Genomic DNA, 21,310 nt, shown 5'->3' with positions numbered 1-21,310 from the left:
CACTCCCCATAATTTTATATACAATTTCTGTATAATCTTTTGTTTGTCAGCAGTGCTCTGTTCATGGTCCATTTAGATAGTGTTTCTAGAGGCAGCAGGGAGTGCACATGGCATGTGATACCCATGTACGAAGACCACATGTGCATAGAATCTTGTCTCAGTTGTCAAACCTTTCATGGGTATTGCCGTATTGCCGTAGGTAGTGGTCCCACCGTCGTTTTCTTCTTCCTTATCTTGTTTAATTTCATCATTTTTCTTGTCTTTTTCTCTTTTGCCTTTATTTAAGACTCGACTACTACTTACCAAAAAAAAAACAAAGGGGCATTTTTCTACTAATTCTATTTTTCTTAATTCGTTTGGTATACGAGGTACTTTTCCTTGGCTAAAAACAGAAGGAAAATAATGAAAAGATAAGATAAACTTCAATAAAATTATTGACTTATTATTATTATTATTTAAGGAAGATAAACTATTGCATTGATAAAACAATGCTACAAAAGGACCCCAACAATCAACCCAGAGTAGTCATTACTGTGCTCAAAATTAAAATTAAAGCGGAAAAATAGATGTAATCAGATTCGGTCCTATATAAGTCCTTAGCTAAGAGCATTAGCAGCAGATTTCTTTTGATTTTTTCTAAGTTTAGGACACAAGACTACTTTTTGCTTTCTTATAAAAATATATTTCACAATATTTTCCCTTATCTTTCTCTATACCATTAAAATATTATTTCTTTACAAAATATAAGTTATATACATACCCTCACTTTTTTCATAAAATCCCAACATAATTTTCAATTAAAGACAAAAAGATGAAAAATGACAGGTGAAAGAGAAATGTTTATATAAAATAATGTATAGTGAACTACTTTTGGTTCTCTACACATTGGAAAATACTGTAACAATCCTTGAGGGTTAGTTAAATGTAAGGAATCTTAGGTTTTTTTGAGTTTTTTTGAAATTTTTTCAAAACATAAGAAAAGAAAGAATATATAAAACATCTGCGGGTAGTGCTATAAGAAGCAGAAGAAAGGGCAACCTTAAATGTGGTATGTAGTGATCGAAGATTGGGCAGCTGAAAAAAAAAAAAAAAAAAGTGCACTGTCAATAATTGCAGTTGATTAATATCTTTTATCTCGCTTTCTTGTACAAATGAGCATGCTTAGCAATGGTTCCAAAAAAGTGCACTATCATCCCACTTTTATTGAGGAATGAGGTGGGAAGGGAGGAACTACAACTGAACGCCACCAAAGGAGGCGGTGTGTGTGCCTCATGCGCCAGTGGAATGGGCAGCGCATGGGCTCCTCACGCTGGTGGAGAGGCGGGATATCAGTGCCTCATGGTCAATTTGAGGATGAGAAAGCAAGTGGAGGGGCGCAGGCGTGGCAGAGATGTACTTCCCGGCAATAGATTTTGGTTTATTAAGTTTATATATATATATATATATATATATATACTCCAAGCCATAATGGAAATTATACAGAACTCCAAATCACAGAAGATTAAACCTTACTTCTTGTAACTTATAACTCCAAATCCCCTCACACAGAAGATTTAAATCTTGTAACTTATAAATTATCATTCGTAGTCAATAATGACATTTTTTTTCCTTATTTATTGATGTAGAAATATATTTCCATTCTTCAAAAAAAGGAAAAAAAAAAAAATGCTTATTTGTTTGGTTATAAAAAGTATTCTCACTCATAATTTTTTTTTTTTTAAATTCACTTAAGACCCCTGAACTATCACGCATTTTGAGAAGATCCTCTAAATTTTAACAACTCTCAATTTTAACCCATAAATTTTCAATTTGATGCAATGTACCCCTCTCCATCAAATTTTAAACGTTAAAAGTGATAAAATAACCTTTATACCACTGATTTTTTTTTTAATAAAATTTTAAATTTACCTTTAATTTCAAATTAAATATTAAAAAAAATGAAAATTGAAAGATAATTTGATATTTTTAGTCATTGCCGTTAGATTTTAACGGCCGAATCTGACAGATGGGGTCAATTGAATCAAATTGAAAGTTCATCGGGTTAAATTGAGAGTTTTTGAAATTTAGGAGTCTTTTCAAAACACATAGTAGTTCAAGAGTCTAAAAATAACTTTTTAAAAAAAATTAAAAAAAAAATCTTTCCATTCATCTTTAAAACTTCAAAGATTGGAACAATCTCGGTCATCTTTCACTAGGAATTCAAAGATCAAAGAAGAGACCACTAGACCAAAAAATTCTAAACCATGAGTCTCTTTGGTTAGACTTACTACGAATAAGAATTATTTTTGTTTTTTGTTTTTTAGAAAAAAAGAATTATGTTGTTAAAATGTATTCTAGATTTGTTTAAAAGAAAATTTTGGTTAACAAAATTATTTTAATGTGACATAAAAGGTAAAAAAAATAAACAAGTTCATTTAATACAAATTTTTAGTTTTTTTTTTTTTTTTGTGATGTGATTAAAAGTAATTTTGAGTATTTTATGTGTTGAATTATTTATTAACAGGCAAAAAGTTTTTGTTTTTGTTTTTGAAAATTGTTAATTAATTAATTTAATTTAAAAAGAGAAATAAAAGAAAAAAAAAATGATAGAAAAGTTTGTTGGTTGAACAGTAAATTGTTTTCTAAGGATAAAAAAAAGAGTACTGTTGATGCACGTCGGGCTTTGTCTTTAACATCACCCAAAAAATAGAAAGAGAAAAAGACATAAAGTTCATGGGATTGTGACATCAGTATGAGGCATCTGGGTGTGCTGCGTGCTGTCTGTACTGTTGCTCTTGAACTCTTTAAAGACAAAAGTCCAGCAGGAGCTCAAGGCTTCTGTGTCTCCCAGAAATGGCGGTGGAGATAGAAACAACCAGAAAGAGTCTGGTTTTTGCTGTTAATGGAGAGAGGTTTGAGCTCTCCAGTGTTGACCCTTCAACTACTGTGCTGGAGTTCTTGCGTTCCCAGACTCGCTTCAAGAGTGTGAAGCTCGGCTGTGGTGAAGGTTGGTTTCTGTCTGTGTGTTGCTTTAACTGCAATCTTTGTAATGGACTCTTGTGTTTCATTCGTCTTGAATAATGGGCTTTTGACATTTTTTAGAACATGGGCTTTGTTTTCTATGTCTTTGTATTATACGTATATATAAGAAAGTTTGTTTAATCGATTGGTTTGCTTCTGATTGATTTTCCTCTTTAGGCAAATGGATTGGAATATGTTGTTGGTTAACTTGTCGAGGAGAATCTGTGTTTTTCTTCTCTTACAGTACTGGATGGTTGTTTGGTCTGACCATATTTTTGTTTGTTTGCTAAGAAAATAGAGGAAAAAAAAAAGTGGTTATAGTTTGGAATCTTGGATTATCATCATTATCTGGGACCTTAGCAACTAATATCCTACACTGTCCGGCTTGTCTTTGTAATCGTAATCGAGTGTTCTGATGAATTTTTTTTTTTTTCCTTCTCTGGGAAGTAAAGTAAGATAAAGCTGTAATTCAATTCTCTCTCTCTCTCTCTCTCAAGCAATCTCTTTCTGTTATTCTGATGATTCTGAGATTTATGTCAGCTTTTCAATTATCTTACTATGCCTGGAAATGGATTTGTGTAGCATATAAATTGTCTCCAAATAACTTAGAAATGATTTGATTAGATGGTGTATAATTTATGGTTGCAGGTGGTTGCGGTGCTTGTGTAGTTCTACTTTCAAAGTATGACCCTGTACTTGACCAGGTTGAGGATTTTACAGCAAGTTCGTGTCTCACTCTACTTTGCAGTGTAAATGGATGCTCTATTACGACAAGTGAAGGCCTTGGAAATAGCAAAGATGGGTTCCACCCAATTCATCAAAGGTTCACTGGTTTCCATGCTTCTCAATGTGGGTTTTGTACTCCTGGAATGTGTGTTTCACTCTTTGGGGCTCTGGTCAATGCTGAAAAGACCAATCGACCAGAGCCCTCTCCTGGATTCTCCAAGCTGACCGTTTCTGAAGCCGAAAAGGCTATTTCAGGAAACCTCTGTCGCTGTACTGGGTATAGATCAATAGCTGATGCCTGCAAGAGTTTTGCAGCTGATGCTGATATTGAGGATTTGGGCTTAAACTCTTTTTGGAGAAATGGAGATAGTAAAGAAGTTAAAATAAATAGATTACCTTTCTATAACCATAATAAAGAGATTTCTACATTTCCTGAGTTCTTGAAGAAGGAAATCAGGTCTTCCATGCTTTTGGATTCTAAAAGATTTAGTTGGTACAATCCTGTTAGTGTCGAGGAACTTCAAAGCTTATTGGAGTCCATTGAGGCTGATAATGGAAGCTTGATTAAATTAGTTTCTGGTAACACGGGAATGGGTTATTACAAGGAATTAGATCGCTATGACAGATACATTGATATAAGGTATATTCCCAAGCTCTCATCAATTAGAAAAGATTCAGCAGGGATCGAGATTGGAGCAACCGTGACAATCACTAAAGCGATTGAAGCTTTAAGGAAAGAAAACAAATGTGAAGTTCACTCAAAGGGTGAGATGGTGTTCAAAAAGATTGCCAACCATATGGAGAAGATTGCTTCAGGGTTCGTCCGGAATACAGCTAGTGTAGGGGGAAATTTGGTGATGGCACAACGGAAACATTTTCCTTCTGATATTGCTACAATACTTCTTGCTGTGGGTTCAATGGTAGATATAATGAACGGTCCTAGACGTGAAAAGATTATGTTGGAAGAGTTTCTGGAAAGGCCTCCGTTGGATTCCAATAGTGTACTTCTAAATGTTAAAATCCCAAATTGGGAATCGATAAAAAATATTTCTTGTGAAACTAACACTATGTTGCTGTTTGAAACCTATCGAGCTGCACCACGACCTCTTGGAAATGCATTGCCCTATTTAAATGCTGCTTTCTTGGCTGAACTTTCTCGATGTAAACCTTCTGATGAAATTATTATAAATAACTGTCAGCTGGCTTTTGGTGCTTATGGGACTAAACATGCAATCAGAGCAAAAAAGCTGGAGGATTTTTTAGCTGGAAAAATTTTAAGTGTAGGTGTTTTATATGAAGCTATCAAATTAGTTAGAGCAACTGTAATACCTGAAGATGGCACTTCCTCTCCTGCTTATAGGTCAAGCTTGGCCATAGGTTTTCTTTTTGATTTCCTTAGCCCCTTAATTGACAATAGTGGTGAAATTTCTAATGGTTTGTTGGATGGATATATGAGTAATGTTTTGGTCAAGGATTTCAAAATAAACCACAATTATGTCCAGCTTGATCATAATAAAACCCAAGCTTTGCTATCATCTGCTAAGCAGGTGATTGGATTGAGTACAGAGTATCATCCAGTTGGTGAGCCAATTACAAAATCTGGAGCTTCCATCCAAGCTTCTGGTTTGTTATACTGCTCGTGATTATGTGCATCATAAACATGGTTTTCTTTTTTATTTATTTATTTAAATTATGTTCTATCATGTCGTTTACTTCTAGCATCCTTCTGCTCTTTACTGGTGTCATGTTTATTGTTTGAAACTTGACCCATGCATTAAGGCCTGAATGGATTGGACAATTCAAACTTTTAACTTACAAGGTTCTCTAAATTTGCCTTTTCTCCATCTTTGAGCTTGTTAGAATGCATGCTATAATAAGTTGTACTATTCTGGAAGAAATGAGGTGTCCCAGTGAGGTGTCCCGGCCAGCTGTCATTATCAGGAATGTTCCTCACTCTATTGTAGCCACTTCTATATATATATGGAATGAATAGCAGAGGGCTGAATATAGAAAAAATCAGCTCCTCCTTTCATACATTTTCTTCTATTTTGATTAACAGAGCTAAAGTTTTAACTGGTGTTAAAATCATTGCTCTTTTTCTTGGGAAATTACTGCAACAAGCATGTTCATAAATTATCCCAGATAGGACCTTCCCCCCATACCTTCTCCTGAGAACTCACTGTAACTTATGTAACTGGTGTTACATAGGTTATCTGCTTCATTACGATCAATTATACCATCTAGCCTAGACAACAGCGATTAATCAGACCACACCTCTTTTCCTTTTGCTTTTTGTTACATCCATTCAACTACTGCTGCAGGCTCTTAAATTAAACTAGATAGCTCACTCATACTGCTCAATTGTGTAGGTGAGGCTATCTATGTGGATGACATTCCTTCACCAGCAAATTGCTTATATGGATCATTCATTTATAGCACAGAACCTTTGGCACTGGTAAAGGGCATAAAATTCCAGCCTAAACCATATCCAGATGGATTGGCTGCAGTTATTACTTATAATGACATCCCCACAGGTGGAGAGAATATAGGATCAAAGACCATATTTGGTACTGAACCTTTATTTGCTGAGGAGCTTACAGAGTGTGCTGGTCAGCGTCTTGCCTTTGTGGTAATTCCTGATTCCATTATTCTTGTCTAGGAATATGTGGCTTTCATTTCCACTAACTGTAAATGTATACACTTTGAAGATAATATACAAATGCATTTACTTCCTTTTTGAGGTTTCTACATGATCTACTTATTAAAATGACTTTGTAGGTTGCAGATACACAGAAGCATGCAGATATGGCCATAAAGTTCGCGGTGGTTGATTATGACGTGGAAAATCTTGAACCTCCAATTCTCTCTGTTGAAGAGGCTGTTAAGAAATCTAGCCTTTTTGAGGTTCCTTCTTTCATTTACCCAAAACAAGTTGGTGATATATTGGAAGGAATGGCTGAAGCTGATCAGAAGATTGTTTCTGCTGAGGTACTTGTCATCCATATGCCATTGTTCTTTGCTTCTCCTACCCAACCTCCTACCACCCCAGTTTACCTACTCTTTGAGCATGTATAATTTCACTCAATTTAAATGCAACCTGCCATTAAAAAAAAAGAATTGTTGACATTGTTACACTGATTCAGCATCTTTTCAGTCACCCAACAAATAAGAAAATGCATTCTTATGGTCAAAATTTTGGGGAATTGTAACATTCAGATTAAACTTGGGTCCCAATATTATTTCTACATGGAGACACAAACTGCCCTTGCTGTACCAGATGAAGACAACTGCATGGTGGTTTATAGTTCAAGCCAGGTCCCTGAGTGGACACACATTGTGATTGCAAGATGTCTTGGTATTCCTCATCATAATGTCCGTGTAATTACAAGACGAGTTGGGGGAGGCTTTGGTGGAAAGTCCGTAAAAGCCATGCCTGTGAGTATCTTGTTGTATGTATCTCCTTAGTTCAACATTTTGACAAGACTATATCTTCATTATTGATACTCTGCCAATAAGTCCAATCTGAAAGTAAGCATTTTCAATCACAGTAGAATTGAATCTGAATTTTCTGCAGTTAAAGTGACTACCTTTCTAGGAAGACAAATTTTCTATTAATTTAGATGAGGAACTTCTTTTATTCAGCAAGATGAATTAACCTGAGCACTCAATTCTGTTTTAGCCTGTTAGGATTTTCTTCAATGCGTATCATAAATTGCTTGAGACTTGCTTGGATTTCTGTTGGTTGAAAATGTTTATTTATTTTCTTCCTTTTTAATTTGTGCAGTCCGGTTTTTTTCTTACTCTTTCATCACGTTTTTTTCAATTGACTTTTCAGCAAGATGAAGTAACCCAGCACTCAATTCTGTTTTAGCCCATAAGAATTTTATTGGATGCCCATCATAAAGTGTTTTGAGACTTGCTTGAATTTCCGTTGGTTGAAAATGAATATTTATTTTCTTCCTTTTTAGTTTGTGTGGTCCAGTTTTTTTCTTAGTGAGCTCTCTCTCTCTCTCATCATGGTTTTTTTTTTTATTGGTTTGGTACTCTTTTATCTTTTGATAGAAGTGATTAAGTAATCTATTGCTACAAGTTTACAAATTATCCATTGGCACAAACTTAAACTGTGATGTTTTAGGTTGCAACGGCATGTGCACTTGCAGCACACAAATTGCGGCGCCCTGTCAGGATTTATCTTGATCGCAAGACTGATATGATAATGGCAGGAGGAAGGCATCCCATGAAGATAACATACAGTGTAGGATTCAAGTCTAATGGGAAGATTACAGCATTACAACTTGAGATATTAATTGATGCTGGGTTGTCTGCAGATATAAGTCCAGTGATGCCTCATAATGTGCTGGGTGCGCTTAAAAAGTATGACTGGGGTGCTTTATCTTTTGATATAAAGGTGTGCAAAACAAACCATTCAAGTAAATCTGCAATGCGGGCACCTGGGGAAGTACAAGGATCATTTATTGCCGAAGCTGTAATTGAACATGTAGCATCTGTACTTTCGATGGAAGTGGATTCTGTCAGAAGCATAAATCTCCACACATACAACAGCCTTAGCTTATTCTATGAGGGTGGTGCAGATGAACCTTTCGAGTATACTCTACCTTCGATATGGGATAGTTTGGCCATGTCTTCAAGCTTATGCCATAGGACAGAAATGGTGAAAGAGTTTAATAGGAACAATAAATGGAGGAAAAGGGGCATTTCTCGAATACCCATTGTGCATGAAGTGATGTTAAGACCAACTCCAGGGAAAGTAAGCATTTTAAATGACGGGTCTATCGTTGTTGAAGTTGGTGGGATTGAACTTGGCCAGGGGCTTTGGACAAAGGTAAAACAGATGGCTGCATTTGCTCTCAGTTCAATCAAATGCGATGGAGCTGGGGACCTGTTGGATAAAGTGCGGGTCATACAATCTGATACCTTGAGTTTAATTCAAGGGGGTTTTACTGCAGGGAGCACAACATCTGAGTCAAGCTGTGAAGCAGTGAGGCTTTGCTGCGACATTTTGGTTGAGAGACTCAGGCCTCTCAGGGAAAGGTTGCAGGAGCAAATGGATTCTATCCAATGGGAGATGCTTATTGATCAGGTAGCTATTTGCAGTGTGGACAATCTATTTTGATAATTTCCTTCTCTTTTTGAGAATGGCATGTGTTAATTAAGACCTTATCTCACCAAGTCTTTATGATACAGTAGATATTTGAATAATATTGACTACCTGTTACCTAAGGTCCTATTGTGTTTTCAGAATTTCAACTTAAAAGTTGTTGCAAAGTTTGAACTGAAGAAGTTGCAAAAATCACGATGTTTTGTCCGCAAAATGTTATAGTTGGGGCATAGATCTTAATTTAAACTCTTTGACCTAAAGCAGGACTGTAAACACAATTACCAAAATCTGATATGGGAAGGTAATTGATGTGAGACAGCTACTTAATTTGGAGATTTGGCTGCCCTACAATGCTAAGAGAGATTAGATTTTAGGTTTTGTTTAAGAATTATGGAGGGTTTGGATTTAAAACAATGCAAGCAAACTACGACCCAAGATGCTGTCCAGGTGCTGGGAACTGTAATGAACCGTAATGTGAAGAGAAACCTTTTTCTGCTAATTGATAGTGTTAAAATATTAATTAAATGATTAAATTCACACTTTCCTATCAACTTAAGCTTTTAGAATAAGTGGCTTTTTAACTTAGTATTAGAGTAGAGGTTCTGAGTTCAAACCTGAACTCTACAACTTATCTAATTTCAGTTAAATATTCCACGTGTTGGGTATCACTAATTGACAATTTGAGTCTACATGTGAGAGGGAGTTTTAGAATATTAATTAATGATTAAATTCACACTTTCCTATCAACTTAAACTTTTGGAATAAGTAGCGATTTAACGAATATTGGGCTGTTTTAGGGTTTAAGGATTTGTAGTATTAATCAAGGTTTGAAAAATGGTTTGCTAGAGGCCTAGTTGGTGGCTTGAACTTAAAGAAAAAGAAATTAAAGGAAAACACAGAAAAAGATAGCAAAGCTTAAATTCTCATCCAGGCTTTCTAGGATCTCACACAGGAAAATTTAGTTGGAGTCTCACTAATAAATGAAAGCATAATATGCTGAAAATTTATTTATCAGAGTACTTTAGTTGTTTTCTAGAAGACCATAGGACTTGCTCATACAGAAGCAAAATCCTAAAAGAATGTGGAAGACAAAAAGCTCCTACTTAGAAAGAGAAAGAAAAAGTTCATAACAGTCATAAGAGACCCAAACCACACCCAAACAAGAACAAAACTAAGCTTAATACCAAACAATTACGATTTCCGAAAGGAAACAATGGAGAATTGTTATTTGACCCTAAATTTAAATACACTCTTTTAGGAGATATTTAATGTGGGATAGGAGGGTGGTGGAAAAGAAGGAGGATTGTGTTTCCTTTTGTATACTTCCTGTATGTAGGGGCGCCTTACGCTTGTTATTAAAATTTTCGATTATATATATATATATATATATATATATATGTTGAAAAATATGATCTTTTAATTTCTCTCCAATATAGAATCTTAAATTTTTTTTTTTTTTTATAAGTAATATTGAATATATCAAAAAACGCTGAGGAGCGCAACCCTAGTGCACAGGTAGTGTACAAGAGAATGCCTAAGAGGGAGAGGAGAATAGAACAAGAAAATCAGAATAGCTAATCACTAAAGGAGCTAGGTAAGCAGATGTCCAAGCAAATAGAAAGAAAAAGAAAAAGGACTTGAGCTCCTTCTGTTTGTCTTAATTTCTGAAGTTGCAAAAAGGCTAGTATTATGTTCTCACGCTTTCTGTTTGTCTTTCAAAGCTTGTGGAAGAATGTCAAATGTCACCATTGGATATTTATGTTTTTAAATACTTACTGATTTCAATTTATTGCTTAAGGTTAGTCAATATATATGTTGTTACCAAGTGTTGATCTGGGTTTCCTTGGGACTATGCCTTCATGTCTCTCTTTCATTGCCTCCTCCCAACCCTTTTTTTTAATAAAAAAAGAAAAAAGAAAAAGATAAGTCGGAGAATGAAGGATGACAAGCACTTTATGCTTGCTCATATTATATATTCATCGTTAATTTAATTTTTTTGATAAACCTGAAACCATTACTTTTGGAAAAATATTTATTTTGCCCAAAACAAAACTGACTGTTTACAGTTTTTAGACATTGAGTGAAGTCATACTTCCAGTTTCAACTTGTTAGTCATGTATATGAAATTGTGGACCTATGCATGGCACGTTATGTATCTCTTCAAAAGCACTCTAGCTTGGCAATGAACCTTTGCATTGAGCCCCTTTTTTGTGGTTTAGGAAACTCTAAATACTTCCTATGAAATTGTAAAATGTTTTTTTTTTTTTTTTCAAAAAAAGGCTGTTTTGTTTTTTTTTTTTTCTTCTTGTTTATCTGTGAGTGCATGGAATGCTCTCAAACCTTAATATATATCGAATCTGATTAACAATTTATGGAATGCCAGATTCTGAGGTTCAATGATTTATCTTGATTAATAAACATTAATTAGTTATTAAAATGTAATTCAAGAAATATCTTCACTTGGTTTTGGATCCCCTTTGTAAATTTGGTGTCTGAGTGTATAAATAAAAGGCATAATTTTGTAAAGTAGGCACATGCTTTATGAAGAATGGCCGAAGTTGCAAAAAGGCTAGTATTATGTTCTCACGCTTTCTGTTTGTCTTTCAATGCTTGTGGAAGAATGTCAACACCATTACTTATCAAAAAAAAAAAAAAAAAGAATGGCCCATATGAACCCCTAGGAGGCAGGATATTAACTTGCACTTTTCTTTTGAAATATTGTTGATTTGATACATTACATCTTTTCCATCTGACTCAAATCTATAAAAATGTAGGCACACCTTCAAGCTGTGAACTTATCGGCAAGTTCTTACTTCGTCCCTGACCTTACTTCCATGCGATACCTAAACTATGGTGCTGCAGTGAGTGAGGCATGTTTATATCTAACACCATATTGCTTCCATATGTTTTTTTTTTTTTGAAACTAGAGAAGTGCTTCTTCAAGTAAAGTTTCACGAGGGCACTATTGAAATATTCCGGTGTACCATATTGCAGAACAAGCATACTACAGTGAAATTTACTAATATCAGTTGAAACACTAACACAAAACTATGCTGTCACAGGTGGAGGTAAATCTTTTGACAGGAGAAACCACAATTTTGCAAACTGATATTATCTATGATTGTGGGCAGAGTCTCAACCCTGCCGTGGATTTAGGACAGGTTTGTCTGTTTTGACCCATGTGCTACTAAAAATCTCTCTTTCCTAGCAAAATGAAGGTGTCTCATATTTCATTTAGTCTACATTCTACATGTTATTGCTTTGGAAAAGTTTAGTATGCGTGAAAAAGGATTTTTCATGATGATATTCCAATCATTGTCATTTCTTCACGTCTGGTTCTGAATGTTGGCTGTTACTAGTGTAACGAAATAAGACTGAGGAAATTGAAATGGGAAGAAAGCTAGGAAATGGAATGGAGCTACAGTTTCTATGTAGCTCATTCCTCCTCCGTTTATTAAATAGAAAATCTAAATTACAAGAATATTTTGTACTATGACAGCTATTGGAGATAGCTCATTCGGACACTTGGCCTTCGTCTAGAAGGTTTACATATTACTCCCTATACTCTTTAAGAAATTACATATTATTCCACAAATATTTATACATTCACTGTAATACTCCTCAAGCTGGAGCGTATATATCATATAAGCCTTGCCCAGCTTAGAACAAATAAATTCCACTCGGTTCAAGAAAGAGACTTTGTGAACACATCAGCAAGTTGATCTCCAGATCTCACAAATGTAGAGATATCTTCACTCAATATTTTATCCCTAACAAAATGACAATGAACTTTAATATGCTTTGTTCTCTCATGGAATGCTGGATTAGTAGCAATGTGCACAACCACCTGATTATCGCAATATAGAGGAATAGGTGTCGGAACTGATTATCTTGCTTCATGCACATAAGCAAGATGAATCTGAGTCACTCAATTATGTAAATTGAGGCTAAAACATATACATATAGAGAGGTGCTAGAGAGGTGCCAGGGATTCCTCCTGCTGAAATTCCCCCTGTGTTTGTTTCGCTGGCTAATGAGATCTACATGGACTTGCAATAATTGAAGGTGCTTCTTGCAGATTGAGGGAGCTTTTGTCCAAGGAATTGGGTTTTTCATGCTTGAAGAATACCTGACAAATTCAAATGGATTAGTGGTTGTGGAAGGCACATGGACATACAAGATTCCTACACTTGACACCATACCCAAACAATTCAATGTTCAAGTACTGAACAGTGGACATCACAAAAATCGTGTTCTCTCTTCGAAAGGTACGTTCCTTCAAATATTTGCATCATATGCAAATGCCTTTTATTGAAAAAGCTTCAAGATGTTTCAAAACTAATTAAAAGATTGAAAGAATAAAATGTACCGTTTATCTCAATAGAAGGAGATTTGTTACAGGTAGATTTTTGTAGGTGTTTGAGGCCAAGACCATACCTGAACTGAGAACATTTTTGCAAGACCAAGATTTCAGTAAAATATTGTGTAACTTTTTCAGCAATTTCAATATCTAGCTTATAGTAATTGGCTTATTCAATCAATTGAGTCCATAGTAGGTAATGGATAACAGTATAATAAAATCTTATGTTTGGGCGTAGGGAGGGGTTCCTCGGGGAATTCTTCCCCCTGGTATAGTTGTGAACTGTGAACAGACAATCAAATTACTTCTCCTAATAAAGCATCCGCCAGACTTTTCTCTATACAATTCATATTTAGTCAGTTATGTCATTTTTCTTAAACTGCCGACTTTGAGCATTTCAACATGTTTCTCAAGTAGACAGACATATTCCTTCGTTGTCCCATGGAATATGTCTGTCTACTTTCAGACAAACTCCTTTGTGGAAAATAATTTGGAAGCTGTCTACTTTCACATGTTTGGTGAGCTAAAATGTGGGGAAACAATGACTTTAGGGTCCTAAGATTGTCTGAGAAATGGTTAGGGCTTGTGGATTGATTCGGATTCTAGAGTAGCGTAGCATCTTCAAGGCAAATGTTGAACAACTGGGAAACAAGTTGTATTACTGGACGGCTTTTAGGTTGGTTTTGATTGGTTAATTGTGGGCTAAGGAGTAACAAGAACTTGAGTTCAAGGTTTTCTAAAAGGGATATGGATGGTTGTACGGTGTTGGGGCTGAACTTAAGTGCTTTCAGGGCTGTGAACAGTTTCTAAGAAGAGTATTTGTTAGGATAAATAAAATCAAGAGGGGAAGGAAGAAACAGCAAATGAGACAGGAAGGAAATTAAGCAACAATAAAATTTTGTGTTAACTCAAGCGGCTACCAGGTGAAATGTCTTTTATATTCTTGTAAAATTATATAAAAATAAAATTTGCCCTTAATTAATTATTTTTAAAAAAGTAAAACAGTAAAAGAAGAAGGAGGCAGTGGGTCAGCAAATGTTACTTTTTTTTAAAAAAAATATTAATTGGGATATTTTAGTCATTTTGGCATCCTCTGTTAGGATTTTCTTTAACGGAGGGGTGAAATTAAAAGGGGCCGCAAATAGAATACTTACATTGCAACTTTTGATAATTCGAGTTCAACATTACAAAATGTGTGGGGAGATTTGTTACAGTGAAAGAGAGAGAGAGAGAGAGAAAGATGATTTGTTATAGAGAGAGAGAGAGAGAGAGAGAGGGGGTGGAAGAGGAAAAAGCCGCAGGAAATTTGGTGGGGAAGAAAGGTGTATGTTAACAAAATGTTAGTTCCTTTCACAACACATGTAAAATGCTACAAAATAACTTCCCTTGATTGTTTTGTTGGGCTGGCTTTTAAGAGAGTGGCAAGAGTCACCTACAAGGTTGGTGTCTTTTCGATTCGTTACAAGTTGATGTAGTTAGTTGTTAGAGTCAGGAAATGAAGTGATACCTCGAGGGGTAAGTTAAGTTTCCTCTCAACTTTTCCTATCCTAGAGCAAGGAAAATCTTTCTCAATTAGCAAGCTTGTTAATGTAAGAAACTTTGACTAAGAAACTGAATTCCAAACACACAGACTTTGCTGCTTAAACAAGACTCACTACTTTAATTGGACCTCTTGCCCATGGCTATGGCATCAATGCAATGCCATCAGGGACAGTGATGAGTTTGTAGTCAGATAAAATCAAGTAGTTAATAAAAAAAAATTGAAAACTGTTTTCATGCAGCTTCGGGTGAGCCGCCATTAGTTCTAGCAGCTTCAGTACACTGCGCTACTAGAGCAGCTATCAAAGAAGCCAGAAAACAGCTTCTCTCTTGGAGCAGCCAAGATGGGTCTACCACTACATCAACAGCATTCCAGTTGGAGGTTCCCGCCACCATGCCCGTCGTGAAGGAGCTCTGTGGGCTGGAAAGCGTGGAGAGGTACTTGGAATGGTCAATGGGCACAAAGTGAAAGGATATTCACCTCACAAAGATCCTACTAGCTGAGAGCTGTTTGCTACTCGGAATCAATGAAACATGAAGTAATTAATCTTGGTGGCTTGCAGGTGATTATGATAACTGCTGAAACGTTGAGCTCCAGTTTATTATTGGGGTGTAGTGTTTTCATTCTTCTTCGTTTTCCCAAATTTGTTTACAGGAGAAATAAAAAAGGTACTAGATAAATCTTTGTATTTTCTGGCTAGCTTTTTATGTAAAGGAGAATAAAATGAGCTCCTTTGTATTTTCTGGCTAGCTGATTATGTATTGTGGTTAAGCTTAATGGAAGGGGAATTACTATTAGATTCTTGATCTTTTGTTTTTTTTTAAGGGTAAAACACAGGATAACCTCTTGTGATTTGGTTGGGTGGTGTTCTCCAAAGTTAAAGTTTGGTACCTCTCAAGCACCGAAACAACGTTTGGTTGGAGTTGTGATTGGAGTTGTTTCACATGCTTTAACTCTTGAGTCTCCATCATTCTTCTCTCGGTGGTGGAGTACGCTACTAGAGCAATACCCACAAAATCCATAGGCAGATAGAGGGAGAGAGTAAAACAGTGTGTTCCACTGTTTTTTTACACTTTTATCGTTGCAAGGATAATGAAGGCCAAGTACTACCCGACATGCACGGTCCTTGAAGCTTCCTTAGGGAATCGGCCTTCTTTCGCTTGGCGAAGTATCCAGGGTGCTAGTGATCTTGTCAAGGATGGCTTAGTATGGAGAGTTGGAAATGGAAAATCAGTTCGTATATGGAAGGACAGGTGGCTGCCTAGACCTACAACGTACACGGTGATCTCTCCTCCTTCAATACTTGATCCGAATGCAACGGTTAGCCAACTCATTGATACAGACACAAAATGGTGGGACTATGCGTTATTGGAAAGATTATTCTCTCGGGAGGAAACTATATCTATACTTTCGGTACCTCTTAGTACCTCGGACCAAGATGATAAGCTTATATGGAGAGGAACGGCTAAAGGGCTTTTTTCAGTTAGAAGTGCGTACCACATGGAAAAAGGAAGAGAAACTGCCTCTTAGGCAGAAAGTTCATCTCGGGTCCGTCATTGTGATGTTTGGAGATCCATTTGGCGACAAAAAATACCAAGTACGGAGAAACACTTCCTCTGGCGCGCCTGTCATGAAATTTTGCCTACAAAAGCAAATCTTGGGGCCAAGAAGGTGACTGAGGACTCCTACTGCCCAGTCTGTGAACGAGCGGAGGAGACCATATACCATGCGCTATGGGAATGCCCTGCGGCCAGGGACGTTTGGAGTGCTGGGTGCATTAAATTCCAGAAAAGCCATTTTGAAGGGCCGTCTTTCCTTCAGGTGGTGGAGGGAATGTTGAAGAGCTGCGACCAGATGGAATTTGCTCAGTTTGCAAACATTGCTCGCCGTATTTGGCTTCGGCGAAATAAGCTGATTCACGGTGGTGTTTTTCTCCATCCCAATTTGTTAATTCAGCAAGCCATACGGGCAGTGACTCTGTTTCACCTGGTGCGGAATGAGGTGGTACCGCAAGAGGTTGCTTGCGAGGCTTCTAATCACTGTAATTGGAAAAATCCTCCAATTGGGTGGTTTAAGGCCAACTGGGACGCAGGCGTCAATCAACGTTTAGGGCGTGTGGGCCTTGGGATTGTCATAAGGGATCATCTAGGAAAATTGTGGGCGGCAAGAAGCATGACTCGTCGGGGTTTTTTGGACCCAACTTCGGCTGAAACTTTGGCAGCCATTATGGCGGTTCAGTTGTGCACTGAGATGGGGATGAAGCAGGTCCAACTGGAGGGTGATGCGAAGGTGGTCGTGGATGCAGTGAATTTCCTGCTGCCTGATGAGAGTGTAACGGGACACCTCACCGAAGACTTGCGGATAGCTCTACATTCCTTCACGTCATGGGAGCTGGGGTACGTTCGGAGGGAAGGCAATAACGTGGCTCATATTCTTGCCGGTTTGGCTGTGCAAAATGAGATGGACAGGGTGTGGTTTTATGAACCCCCGGATTGTATCCGTGAGACTCTACATGCAGAGGCTTTAGCACTGCAGTGTATGACTTGATTTATCAATGAAAACGCCAATTTCTTCAAAAAAAAAAAAAAAAAACATTGAACATCATTCAGCCGTTACTCCTCTTGGGTTGCCCACTGATGGCGCTCAATTTACTACATCTTTCATTCTCACACAGTGGGTACGGTCCAACTATGCATCTCTCTATTTGTTTTTTAGTCATATTTATAAAGTTAAATAGATTGTGGGACCATCGACCAAACCTGTATAAAAATGTTGAAAGCACTATACTAAATCTTGTAAGGATTAGCATAGCAACATTCATAGAAGTGTTTCATTATGCCCTGACTCATTTGGTCACATCAAATTAAGCATCTCTAATTCCTTTCGAGCTTAATATCGCATAACAATGCTTAACCTCCACAAAACATGATGTACTCAAGATTATGTAACAACTTTCAAGAGGAAACACAACCTGCCGGTAGCGAATACAAAAACAATACGGAAATGTTACCAAATAGTCTTTCCTTTGCCCTTATGTTAGATAGCTTCAGTCCAGTCGCTTTTCAGCAATGCTCCTTTAGATTGCATCGTACATGGTCATGGGCAATATTCTATAGTAACAAAAACTAAAACCTCAACTTCGTGACATGGTCAAAAGTCACATAGGGCATAAATAGGGTTGATTAGCACCAAATATTACACATTCAAGCCCCTTAACTCGCATATGTTAATTCAAACCCCTTAACTCGCATATGTTAATTCCTTAACATTGTTATTTGTTTGATTTTGTCTTGTTTTAGTGTTTTCAGGGATTTAATAAATATACAAGAAAAACCATTGATTTTGGGCTTAAAGCATTTTGAGAGGACCTATCACATGTCTCAGTAATTTGACCATAACTTTCTGTTCAAGTATCGGATTGAGGCGAAATCAGTGGCAGTGGAAAGCTATCTTAAAATACTACAAATCATTGTGAAATATAAATTTCCTAATTCGGACGTTTGCTATGCCAAAATTTCCCCACAAAATAAGATCGCAAATCTGCCAATTTCAGCCATGTGCGAGCGCACCTCAGCATGCGTGTGTAGGTGGGATCGGGCGCACCATAAGTGGGATCGAGCGCACTCGTGCTGAAAAGTCCGGAAAGAGCCCAAATCCACCCTAGAGAAGGTTTTCAGTCTCCTAGTCCAACTAGGAGACTGACCTACGGATTTTCTGGGTTTCCTAAGACCTCTAGGGCTTGTTTAATCCCTATAAATAGACCCCCAAAGCATCAAGAGAATGTGTGCTTAGTTTTAGACAAAAATTATCTTCTTAATTGGAGGCCTGACAAGTTGAAGAGGAAAAGATCATGGCAGGAAGCCATCCTAGCACCACGATGAATAGCTAATTCTGTAATAAGATGTAGCATTTTCCAAGTAACAATGATTTAATTGTATTTTAATTTGGGCTTTTCTATATTATGAATGATGATTGTATAACTGTGAGAATTGATCTTAATGTTTATATTCAATCATTATGAATTTCTTATCTTATATTAGAAAGTCTTTTATATTGATTGAACTCAACCTTTCATATTTTTTGTGATTATGTGAATGATTGTTATACAACGGTTTTAATTGACACATGATCAATAGGATTAGATAGACCATGCATAGGGAAGACGGATTGTACTACACCCTAGTTTAGTGTAATTTAAGTAGATAGTTTGTACCAACCGAAGATGGGTTATACTATTTCATTGATTGTGTGTATCCTATTAAGGAATTAGATAAGCCAAACCTAGGAAAGACGGGTCATACCGCATCTTAGTGGTTAGGTGGACGGTCTGTGCCAACCGAAGATTAGTTATACTTATTTCTTAAATGATGTATTTTTTTGACTACTTGAGTGAGACGAGTCCTATATCATGCATAATATGAATTTCCCTTATTAATTTGTGATTGACCATTGTTATGCGGTTAGTGGTGAAATCAACCCCCCTATTCTTTCTCTCATCACTACTATCTTTACTTTTATGCATTTAATTTAGTTATAAACAAAAACCAATCAAATTTCTTTGAATTAAGTTAGAATTAATCTTGAAAAACTTGATAACACCCCGTAGTCCTAGAGGTTCAACACCCTCTATATAGCTCTATTCGACAAGGATTCGTTCTATTACAAAAAGACCGCATCAAAGGTCATTAATAATGACTTAGGGTAACTCACAATGAGAAAGTAGGGATCAATTAACTCACCTCCATTGTCAGTCAAACAAACACATGTAGTACAAAATATATACTATAGTAGAGTTCTCTTTCCAAATGAGCATATGTCAAAACTCAACATATCGTTCAAACTTTAATCTATACACTACCTAATCTCCTAACCCAAGTCCTCTATTTGCTCACCACCTTTGGCGCCAAATTAAGTTTTTGTATCTAGTTAATTGCAAACTACATAGATTGTATGCTATCCATGCACGATCATTAACCCCAAAAAAAAAAGACCTCATCTTAGCCCCAGCTAATGCAACATATTTATGTGTCAACCAACTCTAGGTACTACATAAGCATCAAGTGGCACAATGTCTCATCTCTGCTCGCTACTTAAGTGTCAGAGGCTGTTACTCGCGTGAGTAAGCCAACCTAAACATTTCGACATACATTTTTACCATGTCATTGAATACAAGATAAATCTGTATGCGCTTTCCAGATGTTCATAGCCAGGCCACAATGATTATAGAATATACCACAATCGTGTGCACGACAAGCAAAATCATCATCTAGAAGAGAAATATGGTCAACTACAAACATTTAAACTAAAAAACTCAAGTAGTGTTTTACAACCATTTCTTTCTATGTGCAGCTACACATGTAGTGACTCTAAAAAAATAATGTGCCTACGGCTACTACAATAAATCAAGAGATTTAACTTCCATCCTTCAAATATCAATAAACCACCGCAAGACTCTATTTACTGCTCGAGAAGATAGATGTTTCATATGTTAGAAGATAGATGTTGTTTAACATTTTATGTTTAGTGATTTTAATTTATTAAGAGTTTTTATTTTAAATTGCTTTGGATTATTAATTGACTTTATGAATTTACTATTCACTCGAGAACTTAAGATTATTGTCTTGGTCCTTTTTGGTATTTGGGTGCGACAACATTAAACATGTTGAAATGGATCGTATTTGGATCAATCCAACACAATTTAATTAATAAACGAGTTATATGAGTCGTGTCGTGTCAAAGTTAAGGAATTTAACTCGATTAATTAAATAATCATGTTCAAATTGAACAATATGGCTCGTTTGGGTGTGCGATTGTTTTGTATTCTTCTTAACTTTTTTTCAAAATTGTGAATATTGAGGAGAAAAAAGAGTTGAGATTATGTTTGGGTGGTTTAAAAAATATAAATAATTTTTTTTTAAAATATAATTAATTTTAAAAAAAAATTACAAAAAAGAAAGAAATAAAAAAAAGGATGGTTTTGAAATATCCCTAGGGGTGGCCGAGCTACCCCTAGGGGGTGGATTGGCCACCCCTGAAAATCCATTTGGGGGTGGATTGGGCATCCCCAAGATATTTTATTAAAATATCTTATATTTTATTAATGAGAAATAATATTTTTATGTTTAAGTAACATTTATAAGTAAAAAAAAAAAATCAACATAAAATTAAAGACTTATGGTTAAAGAGTTTGACATGTTTAATTTAATATGTTGAATTAGAGTTGATTTATATAATCTATATTCCTGCCTTGATACAACTTGAACCCAACACACGACATAAGTAGCAGGCAATTTTTAACATAACCCGCTAACCCAACATGAAAAATTAGCGGGTTAGGATTGAGAGATTTGATTCGTTTAATTAAATGAGTCAATTTATGGTTTGTTAAAATAATGACGATGCGGAATATTGAGCGGAAGCAATATAGAGAATGAACACAAAGAACTTATAGGTGGTTCGATATTAGACACTTACGTCCATTACTCGGAATACTCCTAAAGGGCTACATTGTGCTCATTAACCTTTTTTTTGTCTACAATACAAAAATCCCTATTTATAGAACAAG

At 36.2% G+C, this 21,310-nt stretch overlaps 1 protein-coding gene across 2 annotated transcripts; it reads left to right on the top strand.

Annotated features, from left to right (window-relative positions):
* The first annotated feature begins 2,753 nt into the window (after positions 1 to 2,753).
* On the top strand, positions 2,754 to 15,542 carry LOC132163262 (abscisic-aldehyde oxidase-like). Of its 2 annotated transcripts, none has more exons than XM_059573474.1 (10): positions 2,754 to 2,986; positions 3,649 to 4,887; positions 6,096 to 6,355; positions 6,505 to 6,714; positions 6,943 to 7,161; positions 7,862 to 8,827; positions 11,620 to 11,715; positions 11,908 to 12,006; positions 12,924 to 13,113; positions 14,987 to 15,542. In XM_059573474.1, exons 1-10 carry the CDS (start codon positions 2,833 to 2,835, stop codon positions 15,211 to 15,213), a joined length of 3,660 nt encoding a protein of 1,219 aa, XP_059429457.1. In that variant the 5' UTR covers positions 2,754 to 2,832; the 3' UTR covers positions 15,214 to 15,542. The 2 variants fall into 2 exon arrangements, with proteins under 2 accessions (XP_059429457.1, XP_059429456.1); XM_059573473.1 differs by having other exon boundaries at positions 3,649 to 5,349.
* The last annotated feature ends 5,768 nt before the right edge of the window (positions 15,543 to 21,310 follow it).

This window comes from Corylus avellana, chromosome ca10 (genome assembly GCF_901000735.1).
Source record: "Corylus avellana chromosome ca10, CavTom2PMs-1.0".
Lineage (NCBI taxonomy): Eukaryota > Viridiplantae > Streptophyta > Magnoliopsida > Fagales > Betulaceae > Corylus > Corylus avellana.
The sequence above is the reverse complement of the archived record's forward strand: the minus strand, read 5'-3'. Positions and strand labels throughout refer to the sequence as shown.

Bases quoted from the DNA above. Each gene is read 5' to 3' on its own strand.
- LOC132163262 (XM_059573473.1), top strand. From the start codon at position 2,833: ATGGCGGTGGAGATAGAAACAACCAGAAAGAGTCTGGTTTTTGCTGTT. The intron at 7,162-7,861 runs GTGAGTATCTTG...GTGATGTTTTAG, and splicing joins AGTCCGTAAAAGCCATGCCT to GTTGCAACGGCATGTGCACT. The intron at 8,828-11,619 runs GTAGCTATTTGC...ATAAAAATGTAG, and splicing joins GGGAGATGCTTATTGATCAG to GCACACCTTCAAGCTGTGAA.